The 19,542-nt window shown below is 35.8% G+C and overlaps 1 protein-coding gene across 1 annotated transcript in view; it reads left to right on the top strand.

Annotated features, from left to right (window-relative positions):
* Positions 1-492: 492 nt before the first annotated feature.
* The window catches only part of LOC131957143 (thyroid transcription factor 1-associated protein 26 homolog), a 21,163-nt gene continuing 2,113 nt past the window's right edge, over positions 493-19,542 (top strand). The window contains exons 1-3 of the mRNA XM_059321869.1: positions 493-876; positions 3,943-4,075; positions 9,330-9,414. Coding sequence (XP_059177852.1) covers positions 822-876; positions 3,943-4,075; positions 9,330-9,414 — 273 coding nt within the window. The 5' untranslated portion in view covers positions 493-821. The remainder of the gene's footprint in view (positions 877-3,942; positions 4,076-9,329; positions 9,415-19,542) is intronic.

Raw genomic sequence — 19,542 nt, 5'->3', positions numbered from 1 at the left:
TGTATTTTAATTATGTTGTAACATATGGTGCATTGTTTGTAAGGATGTAATCTACCATAATGTTCATGTTACAATATATTTGGTGATTTTAGGATACTATCAATTGTTCTATTGAGAGATGTGTTATTGTGTTCTAAGGGTAAAGGGATGTAATAGATTGAGATAATTGTGAGGTCAAGGGAACTCACTCTTCTGTATTAGTATTATATTTATATTGTTATCTTGAGTGATGTCCCTTACATATATATAAATAGTTGTCTCTCGCCACTTCCTTCCTCTTGCTGGTACCATCATGTAGTTAGACCCAATAAACGTTTTATATACAACCACATGCTTCTATCGTCAATCTATTATAGATCTATATATATATATATATAGGCCCTATATATATATATATATATATATATATATATATATATATATATATATATATATATATATATATATATATAGGCCTATATATTACTGTTTTTTACTGCTATACCATTCCAGAATAATAACCGACGCTAAACTGAGGTTTTACCCCTAATATTCTAATAATGTAATACAAATGTAAAGAAAGAATGTCTCAAAGACGTTAATTCATTTGTTTAGGGACAAATCCGCCGATTGTCTTTTCGGCGTTTTTTTTAGTCAGATTTTTTTCGAATTTAGCGAGCTGAATTTATTATCTAAACACGACTTAGACTCAAGTTAGACAAGTGCAGAATCTCGGAGTCTAAAATCTACAGATTATGGTCAAGATTCTAGATTCTAGACCTACTTTATAACTTAGTACTTAGATCTACCTACTAGATCTAGATCTACAGTCAAAGGAGAAGATGAATTCTAAAGACTACTTGCAACTGAAACCATTTATTGGAAATAAGAAAGAAGGTAGGCTAGATCTAGATCTAGACTAGATTCTCTAGCTAGATCTACTAGCTAGATATCTAGATCTAGATCTAATCTAGACTAGATTCTAGTTCTAGATCTAGATTTTTTAGATCTAGTAGTTAGTAGACACCTAGATTCTAGATCTAGATTTCTAGAATCTAGATCTAGATTTTTCATTTAGATCAAGATCTAGTCTAGACTCTAGATCTTGTATTCAGTTGTTTTCAACATTTGTTTTTGTGTGTAGTTAAAGAACAGGGGTATAAAGTAAAGTATAAAAGTTAAAATTCTTGTCTCTGCTACGTTCCTTGAACATTGAATGAATAGGTAAAATAAAGCAGTCTAGCTGCTCCATTGTCAACCCCTTAGGGCCTATATTTTATTATTTTATATGTTTGCGAGATCTGTTATTTTTCCAGGTGCTTAGAAATCTAGGCCTAGGCACCATAGGTATCTTGTTCTCACCAAATATCAAGGCTCAGTTTTCTGTCACACCTGCAGGGTTTCAGAGTTTCTTCCAGGCATCTCTTCGGCCCCCCCCCCCCCCACCCGAAGAAAGTCTACCGCCCCCAGAACGAAATAGAATTTAATATTATTTATATAGAAAATATATACTTTTGACAATGCCCGCCCCCCCCCCGAAAATTTCAAGTGCACCCCCAGAGGAAAAAGTCTAGAAGAAACACTGCAGGGTTTCCTGTAAGTTCCAGATTTAATTAAAGTTGTAATTAACTAACAACCCTCACTTTGTCTTTATATGGTCATAGTTAAACTGGTGCCCTGTCAAAACGGCCTGGGACAAATCGGCCCCATCAGAACGGCCCCGTTAATATGACCCCGACAAATTGACCCTCAACAAAATGACCCAATCAAAATAGCCCCGTCAAAAGGGCCCCGACTTATTGGCTCCCGTTATATTGACTTGCCACATAAAGGCTCCCGACAATTGGACTCTCGACATATTGGCTCCCGAGAAATAGGCTCAGGACATACTGGCTCCCGACATATTGGCTCCCGACTTTAGGGCTCACAACAAATGGGCTCATGACATATTGGCTACCGACAAATGGGCTTACGACATATTGGCTAACGACAAAATGACTCCCGACATATTGGCTCCAGACAAATGAATGGTATGACCACTATTGGCATAAAAGTAAACATTTTGTCCTACCTCCACTACTACTATAGCCTCTTTTTAATGCCTGAATGAAATTGTTTTTCATGAACCAACATCAATTCTCAAACAAATCAAGCCATTAACAGCTAAAATCTATCAATTCTAAAATTTTGAGAATGTTTAAGTTATAACAGTAAAGATCTGTTGCATAAAAGTGAGCACAGAAGTGAAAATGTACGATATACATAACAGGATAACGACATTTTGTTTTGATAACCTTCAAGCATACTGGAGGTAGGAAGGTACAGCGTGGACCCTTCTCCCCGCACACTGAGTTGGAACAGTCTATAGGGCTGGTAAGTAGGTCACCAACCAGTTCTACGGCTCAATAAAAACTGCATGAGCCATAGAACTGGTTGGTGACCTACTTACCAGCCCTATAACTGACTCAATTATGGAAGTCATAGATCGATGACCCTTAAATTAAAACATACTATATTTTATAATAGATAAACTAATATAAAAATAAGGCCTACCGAACAAGAGATGCATACGTTGTATTACTTAAGAGTGTTGGATAAGCTAACTCTAAAGAATATTGATGAAGGGGTCCCACTGGCAGGTGTCATATTCAATGAGACCGCTTTGCCGGGAGACTTACACGGGATTGTCAGTGGTCCTTTTGTCTGGAGCCAAATTAACAGGAGCCTTTTTGTCGTGAGCCAAAATGACGATAGTCTATTTGTCGGGAATCATAATGACGGGGGCCGTTTTGTGGAGAAACTAAATAGCGGGAGCCTATTTGTCGGGAGTCGTAATGACGTGGGCCTATTTGTGAAAAAAACTAAATGGTGGGAGCCTGTATGTCAGTAGCTTAAATGACTGGAGCCTATTTGTCAGGAGCCTTATTGACTGGAGCCCTTTTGTCGGGAGCCTTTATGACGGGGTCCATATGTCGCTGGCCATTTTGACGGGGTCAATTTGACAGGGCTCTTATGTCGGGGCCGTTTTGACGCTGCACGAGTTAAACTATGCATTTGTTTATATAGGCCCTATCTATTGCTTTTTTTTAATGTAAGGTTTTGTCTTATTTTAATTTTGTTAACAAATAGGCCTAACTGTTCGTTTTTAGCGCAATTTCCATACGGACAATTGCGATTATTAACTCGTCATTTCTGGTGATGGATGGATGTGTGTCCGCAGCTTTAAGTCGTATCTCCTCCTCAACGAAGCAATATCAAGGACTAGTTCCAAAAGCAAATATGTTAAGCAAGTTCCGAGAATGATTGTGGGCCAACAAAATTCCCGGAATTCCTTCCTGGATTTCCCGGAAAAGCCAAAAAACCTCGAAAAAAATGCAGTTTTTGGCCCATATCTCGGCAACCAGACCACTTAGCGACTTGAAACATTTACCAATCGATTCCTGCCATAATTTAGAACAATATTGCCGAAGAAAGTTTTCAAAAATATCCTTTCGTTTGGTCGCAAAATTTTAAAAAAAATTACATCAACACCTACAAACCGATCGTTTTCCTAGCTTGAACACACCCCAGCATTATATCTATTTTTAGATAACATAAGGAAATTGCGCTTAAATTGTCACTAGACTTTTTATTAACTTGTTTTTTGTTTGCTTCAAATTCCTCTTTTTATGTATGGCTGCAGAGGAACCATGTCTCTACACGAAAAAGGTTAATTAATGAATTAATTAGTGACCAAGCAGCATATCAATTTTCTTTAATTACTGTTTACCCACCTTTTATGTAGATGTAATTTTAAGTTGCAACTATCTTCCTAGTTTTTTGTCTGTGACAAAAAGACAGACAACTAACCAACAGTCAAGGTACCAATCAGTGACCTCTGTGTTGTAATAATGTAATTGCAAATGCCTGTGTTAAGTCTATCTTAGTGGGCCTATAAGAAAAATACATTGTTTGAAATTTTAGGTCAAGGTTTTGCTGATAAACGAAAGAGAAAGGCTGCTTATGACTATTTGAAATTTCTAAAAAAGGAAAAATGTGCAGACCGAAAAAAGTTTGCTCAACAGAAAACATCAGACATTTTTTGCACTCTCAAAAGGTAACCTTATTTAAGCTACTTTAGAATTTGTTTAGCTTAATAATTCTTCAATTAAGCTCACAATACTGCAACCAAAAGATAATTTTTTGTAAGCATCTAATTAATAATGTCAAGTAATTCTCTCACATTTACTTTTTACTGGATATATAAAGTTTCATCTTAAGAAAGCCAAAAGAATTTTATTAGTAGGATCCATAAATATTTTGTAGAGTTTATTAAATTGTGGCAAATTATTTTTTTTTTTATTATTGTCTACCTGTTGCCATAATTTTATACTCCTCTTAGTACTACTACACATTTAAGCTTATATTGCCCTTACAGCATTTGCCAGTCTTATTTAATGTTTTTTAACAAAATTTGTATAATAGAGGCAAATTAGTGCTTTATAAAGGAACCATTGATCACTTTTTAAAAAATTTTATTTAAAAAAATATAATTAAGTCACATTTTATGTCACAATGCAATATCATTTATTGATCTAAATCAGGGGTCTCCAAACTGCGGCCCGCGAGGTCCTCTCATCCGGCCCGCGGAGATCTTTTTGTCCACGGAAAAAAATGGATGTTAAGGGTGACTGAGGAACTATGACCAGAAAAGTCAAAACAATTTGAAAATGTAGCTTTGGGTGCAAATATCATTGCCCGTTGTGTTGCAGACATTGGTGAAAACATTGTGACTCAAATAGCAAAAAATGCAAGCAAGTTTAGCCATTTTTCAATTGAAACGGATGAGTCGCTGGACAGCTGCTCCACCTCTCAACTGCTTGTGTTCATTAGAGGTGTGGATGAAGACATGAACATAACACAAGAGCTGACTTCCCTACATAGCATGTATGACACTGTTACTGGAGTTGATATATTCAATGAGTTGGAAAAAACAGTTGATGATTATAACTTCGACTGGACTAACCTAAGTTACATGACTGTTGATGGAAGAAAGAGCATGTGTGGCATTAAGAAAGGCTTGATTGGACAAGCAAGCAGATGTGTAATGAGAAAAGCATTCTACGACCAATGTTCCTGCACGTTATTATTTACCAGCAAGCTTTGTGTGCTCAATATGTGGACATTAGCCCTGCACTGAAACCTGTATTGAAGATGGTGAATTAAATAAGGTTACATGGACTCAACCATAGATAGTTCAGAGACATGTTGAAAGATACACACATAGAATCGCAAGATTTACCAGTAAGATGGCTAAGTTGTGAGAAAGTTCTGAGCAGAGTATTTTAGTTAAGAAAGGAAAAATGTGACTTCCTGGAAAATAAAGCCAAGCCACTGCCATTAATGTCTGATAAAGAGTGGGTATAGAAATTGGCCTCTGCTGCAAACATTAGTATTCATTTAAATTTTCTGAACCTAAAACGACAAGAGAGGGAAATCTAGTTTCTGATCTATGCACCGACCTAAAGCCCTCAGATCCAAACCTGTCATGTATTTGTAACAAGTACAGGCCAACAACTTGAAGCACTTTCAGCAGTGCAAGGTCTTCATGGCCGAAGCAACAGCTGAATCCCCCGGGTCATTTGCATGCAATATATTATCATTACGGACCTCCAGATGCAGTTTCAGTAGCGGTTTTCTGGCTTGGATTCAAAGGCAGAAGAAGTGAGACTGTTTCAAAACCCATTTGAAGACAATGTTGCCAGTTGCCCAGATGAACTGCAGCTGGGGGTCATTGAGTTGCAAGCAAATGACCTCCTTAGACATAAGTTCAAACAAGGGTGGGTGGGTTTTTATAAGTTTTTGCCCAAGGAAGACTTTTTTACTTACAACTTTTTGCATCAAGCTACCTTTCAAATTTTGCAACAACATACCTGTATGAACAAATATTTTCAATAATGAAATATGTGAAGAACAATTTGAGAACAAATTTGGACCTCGAGTGTGTTGTCGGACCCAAACAGTGTTTCTTTCTGACTTTTTTCTCCGCGGGGGGGGGGGGGGGGGGGAAGGGACTGATGACTACGACACTTGAAAAATTTGTATACATTTTATATTTAAATTATATTACGTGGGGGGGGGGGGGGGGGCTGGAAAAAACTGTGGCCCCCGAACTGATATTTGATAGTTAATGCGGCCCTCTGGCTGAAAAGTTTGGAGACCCCTGATCTAAATGATTAGTCAGGCATAAGCAGTTGAAATTTCAATGCAATTTTCCGTCTGCCCATGATAAAAAAATTCTTATGGTTTTTTTTTTTTTTTTTTTTTTTTTTTTTTTTTTTTTTTTTTTTGAGAAATCTGATATAGAGTAAAGTATTCCTTCTTGTTACCTACCTGAAATCACTGGAAATTTGAACGAAACCTCTAAATAATATCTTATACCTATTTATAATTTTGTCTATCTACTTGAAACAGTACTATTGCTATCAGTATTTTAGAAAATAGAAATAGTCTAGAGTTAAGTAACATTTCTGGATATCTTAGGTCACTCAAAGATTAAAAGTAATTCAAGTATAAGTTTTTATTCTTAAAAATGAAATTTCCTTTACCCAGCTGAAAAAGCACCTTAAAAGTTAAGTATCACTTTCGGTTTTCAAGATTTGAAAATAGAAACCTGTGCTTACAGTGTAGTTTAATACATTTATGTGAATTTCATCCACCTGACTTGAACATTTCTCAAGTTATTGGCCTTTGAGAAACCGGAAGTAGAGCAAGTACCACTTCTGGTTTATTAGAAATCGCAAAGAAGTTGATATAGAAATACAAATTTGATATATTACTTATAGCAAAATTATTTGTCAATATAATTGAAATGGTACCCTAGTTTTTTAAAACTGAAAAGCAGGCTCAATTTTTATCCCTAAGGGTCGAATGCTTAGCCATAAAAGTGTATATTCCTGAGCAGTCTAGGAAAGCTATGTCGGCCACTGCCAAGAAAATTACATTTTTAACCCACACCTTTCCCCGCGGATCTAGTCTAACAATGGTTGTAGCCATGTTAAGATTGACTAAAAAATTAAAATGACTCGTCAACCATATATTTTTCATATGTTTTGGTGTTTAAGATAATTTAATTTTAACTTTAAGTGCCGAAGATTATCTATATATATAAAAAGCAATGTATGTCTGTGTGTCTTTTATGCATTACTACACTCTCATCACATCGCTATGAACTTTGGGAAGTTGTTAAGAATATTGCTGGGTAGGTTTCTGCGAAAAACATTATTTCAAATTCGCAGGGGTGGCGCCCCGCCAGGGCGCGATTTGTTTTTTTTTCTATATACGGTATATAAAAACTAAAAGTTTATTTTGATTTGAAACCATTCATCCGATCGCCATTAAACTTGGGTGAGTTCATTAGAACACTCTGGGGAAGGGTTCTGTAAAAAAAATCACTTTTAATTTTGCAAGGAGGGTGCGATTTTTCTCTATATACGGTATTTAAAAATAAAAGTCTATTTTGATTTGACACCGTTCATCCGATAGGCATGAAACTTTGGGGAGTTCTTTATAACAATCTATGGAAGGGTTTAGCAAGGGAGTTTGCAATTTTTCTCTACATGTGATATATAAAAATAATAAAAGTGAATTGTAGTCACACTGTTCACACGATCGTCATGAAACTTTGGGAAGCTGCTAAGAGTATATCTGGTGAGGGTTATAAAAATAAAAGTCGATTGCAGTTTTACACCTTTCAATTCATCCAATCGCCATCAAACTTTGAGGAGTTGATTAGAACACCCTAAAGAAGTGTTCTGTAAAAAAATTGCTATTTTCGCAAGGGCGGCGCCACAGGGGGGGTGCTATTTTTTTTCTCTATATATAAAAATAAAAGTCGATTGTGGTTTGATATCATTCATCCGATTGCTATCAAACTTTGGGGATTTAATTAGAACACTTCAGGTGAGGTTTCTGTATAAAAAAAATATTTTAATTTCGCATTGGCGACGCCACAGGATGGTTGGATTTTTCTCTATATACAGTATATAAAAATAAAAGACGATTGTGGTTCGACACAGTTTATTTGGGTGCTATAAAACTTTAGGGAGTTATGAATACTCCCGAGAAGGTTTCTGGGGTGGGGGGGGGGGAGTGGTAGTTGGAGGGTGGATTTAATTTTGCATGGGTGGCGCCCCGTCAGGATGCGATTTGGTGCCCTGGTCTTTCCCGTGAGCGCTATAGCGGCTACAATTGGTCTAAACAGTGTGATAGACAATGGATAGGATGGGGCGTTACAAACGCTCACAAAATTGAATCAAGCGTGTCCGCCGGCACCCTGGTAGGATGCGATGTGGCTGCAAAAAAAAATTTCAGTTTCCATCCTCAAAGGCTCACTTGGGTCGCTGAAGGCCATGTAATACGCTTTATTTTAATAATCAGAAAAATTAACCAAGGTTAGATTATTAACTGGATGTTTCTTTGTCTCTGTATAAAAATCCAAACAGTTTGGTCACTTTAGACAATCCAATCAGAAATTGAGATTGAGCATCTAATAATAGACCATTAGTAACGCTAACATTGCATCAGTCACATTGATGTTTAAAACATGTCAAATACATTTTTAAAGTGTTAAATAAACAATCCTGTTCATTTGTGTCACTTAAGCGAATGACGCAGTCTGCATCATTGTTAAGAGGAAACTATTTGGCAGTCTGGGTTATCCTATGAGCAAGACGGCGCCTATTAATTTTAAGGAGCCAGGGGCCGTACGCAGTGCCTATGCGGTAGTGTTATCAGGGGGGGGGGCTCCCAAGAGCGCCCCTCTACGTCCCTGGCACATGGGCGGTCACCGAAGTGTGTTCTACCTCATTATTTCGGTGAGTGATTAATGTACACTCAAGGTTTTCATGCTGTAGTGTAGGTAACCCATGTCCCGATATTTTACATTGTTTATATTTAAATAACTCACTTTTAGAAAACAAGGTCATGAGTCTAAGACATGGATGACACCCTTCTTATATATTTCGTTGGACTTTCTTTTATTCCCGCGTCAATGCGCGGGGACGGGTACGCTAGTTAATTATTAAAAAAACATTAGATATTAAATTTAAAAAGGAGAGCAAAGTATGCAATCCCCTGGAGAACTTTGCCTATATATGATGAGCTCTAGTGCTGTGACTCAGTAAGTCGGGTAGGCCTACTTACCAGATCTAGGTAAACTTTATGACAAAGTAGCATACATGGTTGAACCATGAAATAATTTCAGGTCAGCAAAACAGATTTATGTAACAATTGTTATATTATTAAATGGATTACATTCTTATTTTAAAATCAAAGTTTAACACTGTTAAGTTTTTATTTTTTGTCACCAGATTCAATGACAAAAATCCTCACAGATATAGTAGTGCAGAGAAAATAGCAAAAAAAAAGAAAGAGGAAAAGAATAAACAAGTAGAGGTAATGTAGACATCTATATATATATATAAATGAAAGTGTTTGTGTATGTGTGTCTTATACATTACTACACCTTTCATTCGATCACCATGAAACTTTGGGAAGCTGTTCAGAATACTTTTTAGCACTTGGTATCTGTTATTCAGGCTTCCTGCCATGGTGATTGCATGTCCCAAATCAGACGGTGTATATATATATATATATATATATATATATATATATGTATATATATATATATGTATATATATATGTATATATATATATATGTATATATATATATATATGTATATATATATATATATATATATATATATATATATATATATATATATATATATATATATATATATATATATATATATATATATATATATATACATACATATATATATACATATATATATATATATATATATATATATACATACATATATATATATATATATATATATATATATATATATATATATATATATATATACATACATGTATACATAGATACATGTATACATAGATACATGTATACATAGATACATGTATACATAGATACATGTATACATTGATACATGTATACATAGATACATGTATACATTGATACATGTATACATTGATACATGTATACATTGATACATGTATACATAGATACATGTATACATAGATACATGTATACATAGACATATACATGTATACATAGACATATACATAGATACATATATATATATATACATAGATACATATATATATATACATAGATACATATATATATACATAGATACATAAATACATATATATATACATATATATGTACATATATACATATATATACATATATGCATATATATACATATATATATACATATATACATATATATACATATATACATACATATATACATTTACATATACATATATACACATATATACACATATATACACATATATACACATATATACACATATATACACATATACACACATATACACATATATACACACATATATAAATATATACATATATACACATATACACATATATATACATATATATATATACACACACACACACACACACACACACGTATATATATATATATATATATATATATATATATATATATATATATACATATATACATACATATATATATATATATATTTATATATATACAAACATACATATATATATATTCATAGAGATATATATATATACATACATACATACATATATATATATATATATATATATATATATATATATATATATATATATATATATATATAATTTGGTATTTAGGGGTTAACGCTTTTACTCCTTAATTATAATCATTAAACAGATGTAACCATGTCAGGTATCTAAACTTTTTATTTCCACTGTCTTTGACTACACACAAAAATAAAAGAAGAAACTATTTGGATAAAACACGGGTTCCCAACCTGGGGGTCGCGAAGGTCTTTCTGGGGGGTCGCCAACTGGTATACTAAACCTTAGTAATTTGAAATAAAACATAAATATTTAGAAGAATTTTTGAAATTCGGCTTCATTAACATCACTGGAAATGTAATAGAGAAAAAACAAAGCGCACTGTACAAAGTTGTTCTCAGTCATGAATCTATGAAATCTTCAAAACTAAAACGTCATTTGAGATGAGTCATTCGGAACACACCAAAAAATATATGGAGTTCTTTAGTCGGTAAGAAGCTAGTTGTAAACGTCAGAGAAGTTTTAACCTGCATTAGTGCAAGCATCAAATGAAGTCGCGATAGAAAATGCCAAGCAAAAAAAAAAAAAATAGAAAATCTCATCAAACGCTGCATGTACGTAAATGTTAAATAACACATTTTTATTAAAATTAAGCTTTCAACATTGTTTGCTTTCCAAGTTGATAAATCAACAGACGTGAGTTCGTGTTGGCAGTTGCTGGTCTGTGTCTATATTCATGCGGATGATAACAAAGAAGAGTTGCTATTTTGTGAAGATAGCATGGAGAAAATAAATACGTTTTTTTTTTTTAACGGGATGATTAAAATGGGTTAGACCGGCTGTGGGGGTTTGTACGGATGGCGCGCCATCTATGTTTAGCTCAAAATCGGGCTTTCAGAAAACAAAAAAGATTTAGTTCCTTAACCACTGCCCTAACCAATCGCCATCAAGAGTCCAAAACTAGTATAAGTCGTAAATTATATAAAATCTGCAGCCTTCAAAGAACTGAGCAAAAACATTATTATAGATCACGAGGTTCGGCTCTTCTACACTACAGTACTCTGGCTGTCAAACGAAATATTGTAAATTGTGTTTTTGAATTGAAATCTGAAATCAAATTGTTCTTGGAAGTGCAAAGGAAACAAGACTTTTTGGTATACTTAAAACAACATAGAGTGGTTGGAGAGAGTATCATACATAGCAGATGTGTTCGAACATCAAGATTAGCTTAACCTGAAGCTTCAGGGAAAATGAACAATATTATAACTTTCCATGATAATCTCGGGGCATTTTTATCAAAGCTGCAAAATCGGTAAAGAAAATAAATCTTGGAAATATTGTAAATTTGAGAAACTCTGCGGTGTGGTAGATGAATCTGATTGTGAGATAATTAAAATTTTGAAAGAAGCAATTTCTGGGCATCTTGAATCTCTTGAAAATGAACTGCATCGCTATTTCTCTGAGCTGAAAAAAGAAGAATCTGCATTTACGCATTACCCATTCTCTTCTTCCCTTAATGTTGCCAGCATTCCTGATGAATTACAAGATGAATTCTTTGATTTGCAGAATGATTCCGAGTAAGATGAAAAACTGCAGACACAATTTTGGTGTAGTATTCACCATTCATACCCAAACGTAAAATTGATTGACTTTTCGAGAATATATTTTCAACACTATTCTTCGATTAAAAACAAAATTAAGATAATTATAATGACATAGGTTGGCGTTAACAAAATTTTTTTAAAATTAAAAACTTAACCACGCAGGTTTAGTGAATAGTATGCAATTTTACTCATGCTATTAAAACAGTTATCAAGAGTAGTTCATATTAAAAGTCTACTAGAAAATCTTATTTTAGTGCTTATTACTTTCCATACTAATTTCGGCTTTTTAATTCTATGGGGGTCGCGGGTCACTTACTTTTTATAAAAGGGGGTCGCCACTCGAAAAAGGTTGGGAACCACTGGGATTAAAGAACCATTTCTTAAAAATGTATACTAAAATAAAAAATTACCATTCAATTTTTCCTACATAAAGGGGTATAGCTGTGTCAGAAATTTCTTCATTTCTTTTATTACACTTTTTAAAAAAAGTGATAATAAATGGAGGTCCACAAAATTTGGGATTTTAGACACGAGTCCACTTTTGACAATGTCCCCCCTCACATACTTGTAAAAATGTGCCATTTTTTTAGTTGTGTGGTATACTGTTACATCTCCGATATATGTATTCAGCAGTTGAGCTGGTGGTTTTTTTTAACCCTTTAAAGCGAGCACCATGTGGCCTTACGCGTTATAAGTTATATAACAGGAAAGCCACGAACTTGGCTTGGCGCGCTTTCAGGGTTAACACAATAAGCTGCCGATTTGATTCATACATTTTGTATGCAGTTTTTATTTAATTTTTTTTATTTTAGATGTATTTTGGGCGTCCACATACACTCACCCCCCCCCCCCCCCCCCGCCACTGTCCACAGAGTAACATTTTTTCGCCCCTGACACCAGGGCGGTCGATGAAGTGTTCTTATTCACTATTACGATGAGTCATTAATGTAAACTCAAGGCTTGTATAACAGCACGCCCACATTGGTGTGCTGGGTGGTAGTTAAACTCATGCCCTGATAAGTATGATCCAAGCTAAGCCATTGTTTCTGTTTAAATAACTTAGTTTTAGAAAACAAGGTCCCATCTCAAAGAATTTGGAATTGGTAACACAATGATGAAACCCTCCTAATATATTTTGTCAGACTTTCTTCTAACCCCTCCACAACGCACACGGATGGGCAAGCTAGGAGGCCGATGTATACAAAAATATACATTCACATAAGCATACATATTAGCTGCATACCATTGCTTCACCACAGTGTGAAATTTAAATAACTTTTACTGAAGGACAGAAAAATAAGCACAAAATAAGATCTCTTTTTTAATCTTGTAAAATAAATTTGAACTGCACCCATTAAAATGAGGAACTGGAAGCACAATTTATAAACCTGATGTTTAAAACGATTTGAACAAAGCCTGTAATGTAACTAACTATATTATCCTAACTACTGTACTTGTTTGTGGTTTTCATATTTGTTTAGCCACAAATTCCTTTATTTAAGTGTCTTAATCATTACACTTCAACTTTTATGGAAAAGTCTGCAAGAATTGTTTTTAAAAAAACATAATGATCTCTAGGTTAGGCCACTAACCAGAGCTTTGGGCTAATCTCTCCAACTGTCCCCAGGTGTATCCAATCTCCTTAATGTCTTCTTCAAGGTCATGTCTCCAGGTCTTTCTTGGTCTGCCTCTCCTCCTCCTGCCCTGTGGATTCCAGGTGAGGGCCTGTCTTTTTATGCTGGATACAGGCTTCCTGAGTGTGTGGCCAACCCATTTCCAATTTCTCTAGAGGATCTCTACTTCAGCTGGCAGTTGATTTCTCCATTGCCATAGAACAGGGGTCTCCAAACTTTTCAGTCCAAGGGCCGCATTAACTATCAAATATCAGTTCGGGGGCCAGTTTCTTCCAGGCATCTCTTTGGGGTGGCGGGACCCCGCCCTCCTCACCGAAGAACACATATCCCCCCCACCCCACCCCCAACGAAATATAAATTATATAGAAATATATAAATTTCAGCGACTCATCCATTGTAATTGAATAATGGCGAAACTTGCTTGCGTTTTTCACTGTTTGAGCCACAATGTTTTCATCGTCTGCAACACGGTGGGCAATGGTATTTGCACCCAAAGCTATATTTTCAGATCGTTTTGAATTTTCTGAGCAAATTTCCTCAGCCACCTCCATCAAACATTTTTTCCGTGGACAAAAAGATCTCTGCGGGCCGGATAAAAGGATCTTGCGGGCCGCAACGAGCCCGCAAGCCGTAGTTTGGAGACCCCTGCCATAGAACATCATTTGATGCATTGACTTTGAGAACTTTACTTTTCCCTCTGTGGATGTTCAAGCCCAGGCATGTAGAAAAATTACCAACACTGTTGGTTTTATCTTGCAATTGCTGTTGTGTGTGAGAAAGAAGGGCCAGGTCTTCAGCAAAGTCCAGGTCATTTAGCTAGCTCCACAGTGTCCACTGTATACCGTTTTCTCTGTTGACGTCTTCATAATCCAGTCTATAGCCAGCAGGAACAGGAATGGTGAAATTAGGCAACCCTGCCTTACTCCGGTCAGTAGGCCTACTTTGAAGGCCTCCAAAGTCTGTTGGCCATGCACATTTCAGACCTTCATATGAAGATATAATAATGTTGACTATTTTCTGTGGCACCCTGTAGTGTCTCAACAATTTCCACATTGACTCAGACTGTCTATCCAGGCTATCAAAGGCCTTCTCTTAATCTATGAAATTAATATAAAGAGATGAGTTCCACTCTTGGGTCTGTTCAAGCATGATGCGCTGGATAGCAATTTGGTCTACACATGACCTTTCCTTCCTAAAGCCTGCATGTTGATCTCAAAGCTGGGGGGCCATCGCTTCCTTCATTCTGTTTAATAATATTCTGTTGAAGACATTGATGTAGAAAAGTGTTATACCTCTATAGTTGGAGCACGCACTAAGATCACCTTTCTTTGGAAGTTAAATGAGTAGTCCCTCCTTCCACTCCTCTGGTATTTGTTCATCTTCCCAGATTTTCTTGAAGAGTGTGTGTAGTAGTGTGGTGCTAGTTTCAATTTTTTCTGCTGCTTTATAGCTTTATGTATCTCATCTTTTGAAGGTGGGTTACAGTCTATAGGTAGATCACTTTCAGCTGGTGGTATGTCTTGCGTGCATTATGGTGTTGATCTATTCAGTAGTCCTTCAAAATGTTCTGCCCATCTCTTCCTCTGTCCTTCCGCATCAGGTATTATCTTTCCATCTTTGGTCTTCACTGACCTCTCTGGCTTACTGTACTTCCCAGATATCTTCTTACTTGTATTGTACACATCCCTAATATTACCATGGTACAGTGCTTCTTCCGCTTCACTTGCCAGTAGTTCTAAATAACTCCGTTTGTCTTTCCTTATGCTTTTCTTGACACTTTTGTTTGTTTCTGTGTATTCTTCCAGTGCTTTTAATTAAGCAGCCCTCGTACGACTGTTGTTTAATGTTGCCTTCTTTCTTTTTTTCTCTCTTCAATAATTGTCATAGTATCTGCTGAAATCCATTCCTTAATTTGTTTTTGGATAGGGCCTAGCACTTCTTCACATGTTGATGTTAATATTTTTTTAGTTTCTTTCCATTTTTCCTCAATCGTCTCTTCCTCTATTAGCTCTTGTAGGACCTGAAACTTGGAAATATGGAGCCTAAATTCATTGAGTTTAGAGGGGTCATTAAGTAGGCCAGTGTTATACCTGTATTTCCTTTTGTTTTCCAACATGTTTAAGTTTTACTTTAGCAACAAGTAGGTGATGGTCTGAAGCAACATAAGCTCCTCTTGACACGTACATCTGGAAGTGATCTCTTGAACTTATGTATCATACATATATGGTCTATATGGTTTTCTGTAGACAGGTTGGGTGATAAGCAAGTAGCCTTATGTATCCTTTTGTATCCTTTTGTGATGAAAGAGGCTACCTCCAAGTCAGCAAATCTTTCTCCGTTTTCGTTCATCTCACCTAAACCCTGCTGTCCAATACATTCTTCATATCCTCTGTTGTCACTTCCAATCTTAGCATTAAAGTCGCCCATGAGTATAAGGATGTTTCGTCGTGGGCGGTGCGGGATAATGGTCATTAGCCTGTTGTAGAATTAATCTTTGTCCTCTTCTTTGCTGTCATTTGTTGGGGTGTTGGCCTGTATTATGTCCATGTTCATTCATCTTATTTTAGTTTTAAAGGTGACTGTTATGATCCACGGGCAGTGTGCCTCCCATCCAATGAGAGCCCTTTGTGCTTGGTTTAACAGAATGAATGCGACTCCTTGAGTATGTGGTGCATTTTCATCCACTTGGCCTGAGAACAGCAGGAGCTCTCCTGTTAGTCTTTTTTGTCCTGAGCCAGTCCACCTTGACTAGCTGATACCCAGGATAGCTATTTTATAGTGTCTCATTTCTGCGGCTACTTGGGTTGCTTTTCCAGCTTCATACATAGTGCGGACATTCCAAGCTCCAATATTGATTGTGGACCTGGTGGAAATAATGGTGGTCGACCTGGTAGTTCCCAATACATATTGGCTTTCACCACCCGGTTTTATAAATTCTCAATAGGGAGATCCATTCTTTCCCAGGTCCGAGCTGTCTGTATTTCTCTTTGTCTGCGTCTCTGAAGCAAGCTGTTTTTTACTATATAAAGTTGCTGACCTTATGCTCAACACCCAACCTGCAGGACTGGGATGCTAGCTTTTGTCTGACCCCTACCGGCACAGACCTTCCCAGCTTGGTTGAACCTACCAGGAGTTATCACTCCCGCTAGTATAACTCTGGGGGTCGTAAGGGTAACCAAGTGGCCAAGCCACGGCAAGACCCTAGCACCAGATGACAAACTCTAAGATATCGCTATTAGTTATCATAAATCTCTGTGCCAAATAAACGGAAAATAATAAACATAGTATCAAATATTTAACCTCAATAAATCTTGGCCCTTAGCGCCAAAAGAAAAAATAGAAACTTAGATTGCTAAGTATTACCAGTTTTCCCATCTATATTACCTCCCCTGCCATCAAAATTTAATTAATTTTATCTACTCTACCATTTAAAAAATGCATCAATTTTCTTCTACCAGACTAAGAGAGTATATTATGTGACATTGCGCAGTTATACACCATTTAACAATGTAGATGAATGCATTGATTTCTTTGTCAAAAATGCTAGCAAACGATAAAAAAAATAAGCCATTACAGATAATAATTCAGCCTTATAAGAATTAATAAGATGGTGCAATTCATTCAACAACTGGCATTTTTTGTTCTCTATTTATCGTACTACCTTCTATGTTTTGTATAATAATTCACACTTTAATGTTAAGATATGTTGATGGGCAACAACTAATGATATGATTTTATTGAGAGCAAGAATACCCGTGCTTCGCCACACAATATACCTATTGGATGTAGAAGAGAACTGTACTAAACAAAACATCTGTACTTTTGAAATTCTCGTGAAATAAACATTTATTTCTCAAAATTAAGTATTAAAATGCATTAAAGGGAAATCCACACCATCTCACACAGTATGGTACCATGAACGTCACTCCAAACCAAACCCAAATAGCCCCGGTCCACATGTTACCACACTCTTGGAATGCCCCCTCACAACCTGAACCATAACATCAGATGCTGCATACTACAAAAAACAATCCACCCTATATTAAAACCCACAGTCCACAACCCACACACTTCACACATGGAGTAGACCAACTCCCACACCAACTCGCTCAACACCCTAAAGTTTTCCACTATCTACACATTCATTTAACAGCTTGATGCAAATCTGTAAATAACACCTTAATATGGTAACAAAGCTAGATTCACTTCTTCTTCTTCTTCGTTCTTAATTTTTAGTGTTGGAAGGGATTGAGCCTTATCTGCCAAAATGTTTGAACTCGAGACTTTTTCGAATTTATCAACCATGAGCTTTTTGCCGACTCGACCACGCCTCCATCACAATTAAGGATATGTGTCAACTGGTTATGTGCCATTGAGGCCATTGACTCCGATTTCAGCCTGCTTTTCTTTTTGGATTTGCTTCCATAGCCTTTGTCCAACCAAGAACAAACTACAAGGCAGCAGTTGTTTAATTTTGGAGTTGTCTCTCCTAGAAGAGTGGCTGTCCCCAGCTAACGAGCCTCATCTGCCTGGGGGTTCGAACTCGAGACTTTTTGGTTTAGCAACCATGAGCTTTTCCGACTCGACCACGCTGACCCCCTCTAGAATCACTAATTTGGTTAATGCAATTAGGTTTACCATATCAAAGCGATATCGCCTCTTACATCACTGTATAATCAAAACGGCAATGTAAAATGCAAATTGCTGTATGTATGATGTGTTTTACATGCTGATATAGCTACAAAAACTGTAACTCAGATCACTGCATTAATGATTTCATCATAACCCCCTCTTATATTTAACAATCCCACAAGTCAATATAATATAACGTCAGATTTTTTTAAAAATATATCCTCTGCCACAAACAAATAAGAATTTTTTGGCTCATTAATTTTATTCATGCACTTGAATCTAATGTAATCACTCCTTGAAATAACACAAAAAATAAATGATTTTAAGAGATTTTAGAAAAAAGAAATCAACTTTAAAATTGTATAGACTAATCTGGAAAAAATAATATAATCTTAATCTATTTAAAATTTGAGCCTTCACATAATCAGTGCTGTAGGAATAGAAAAAATTGAGGGTAGATAATATTAAATATAGACTTTAAATAGTTTTTTAAATGTAAGTTGAGTTTCTTTTTAAATAACCTCTCCTAGCAGAAAACATTTTTTAAAAGTAATAAATTAGATTCAGTCCCACTATTGTTATTAAAATGCATCCATTTTTTCCTAGGAATCTATAATATATATATATATATATATATATATATATATATATATATATATATATATATATATATATATATATATGTTACCGAGTCTATTTACTTGTAGTGCCAAATGTTACCGATTTCACTGCTGACAGCGCCAAATGTTACCGAGTGTATTTACTCGTGCTACCTTTGACCAGCACACAACATCTACCACAATATAGATACTCGGAAATGCAGGTTTACATTGATCTCTTTATTACATGAATCAATAGAAATGCTCCACATAACAATGCATCAATGTTCCACAAGAATACAATGAACCAACTGACCCCCACTGTCCTCACTAGTCCTCACATAACAGAATGCATGTGTCCATCGTTCCTATTCTCACATAACACAATACGTCTACACCGTTCAGCCTCCAACTTGGTACTCTGGGTTCTCAACTGTCCCGTACTACCAGTCGCCTTCCTA

This window comes from Physella acuta, unplaced genomic scaffold (assembly GCF_028476545.2).
Source record: "Physella acuta isolate Inbredline_101_S28 unplaced genomic scaffold, ASM2847654v3 ptg001213l, whole genome shotgun sequence".
In the NCBI taxonomy this organism is placed as follows: Eukaryota; Metazoa; Mollusca; class Gastropoda; family Physidae; genus Physella; species Physella acuta.
Note: the sequence above shows the minus strand (reverse complement) of the source record. Positions and strands in the feature narration are given on the sequence as shown.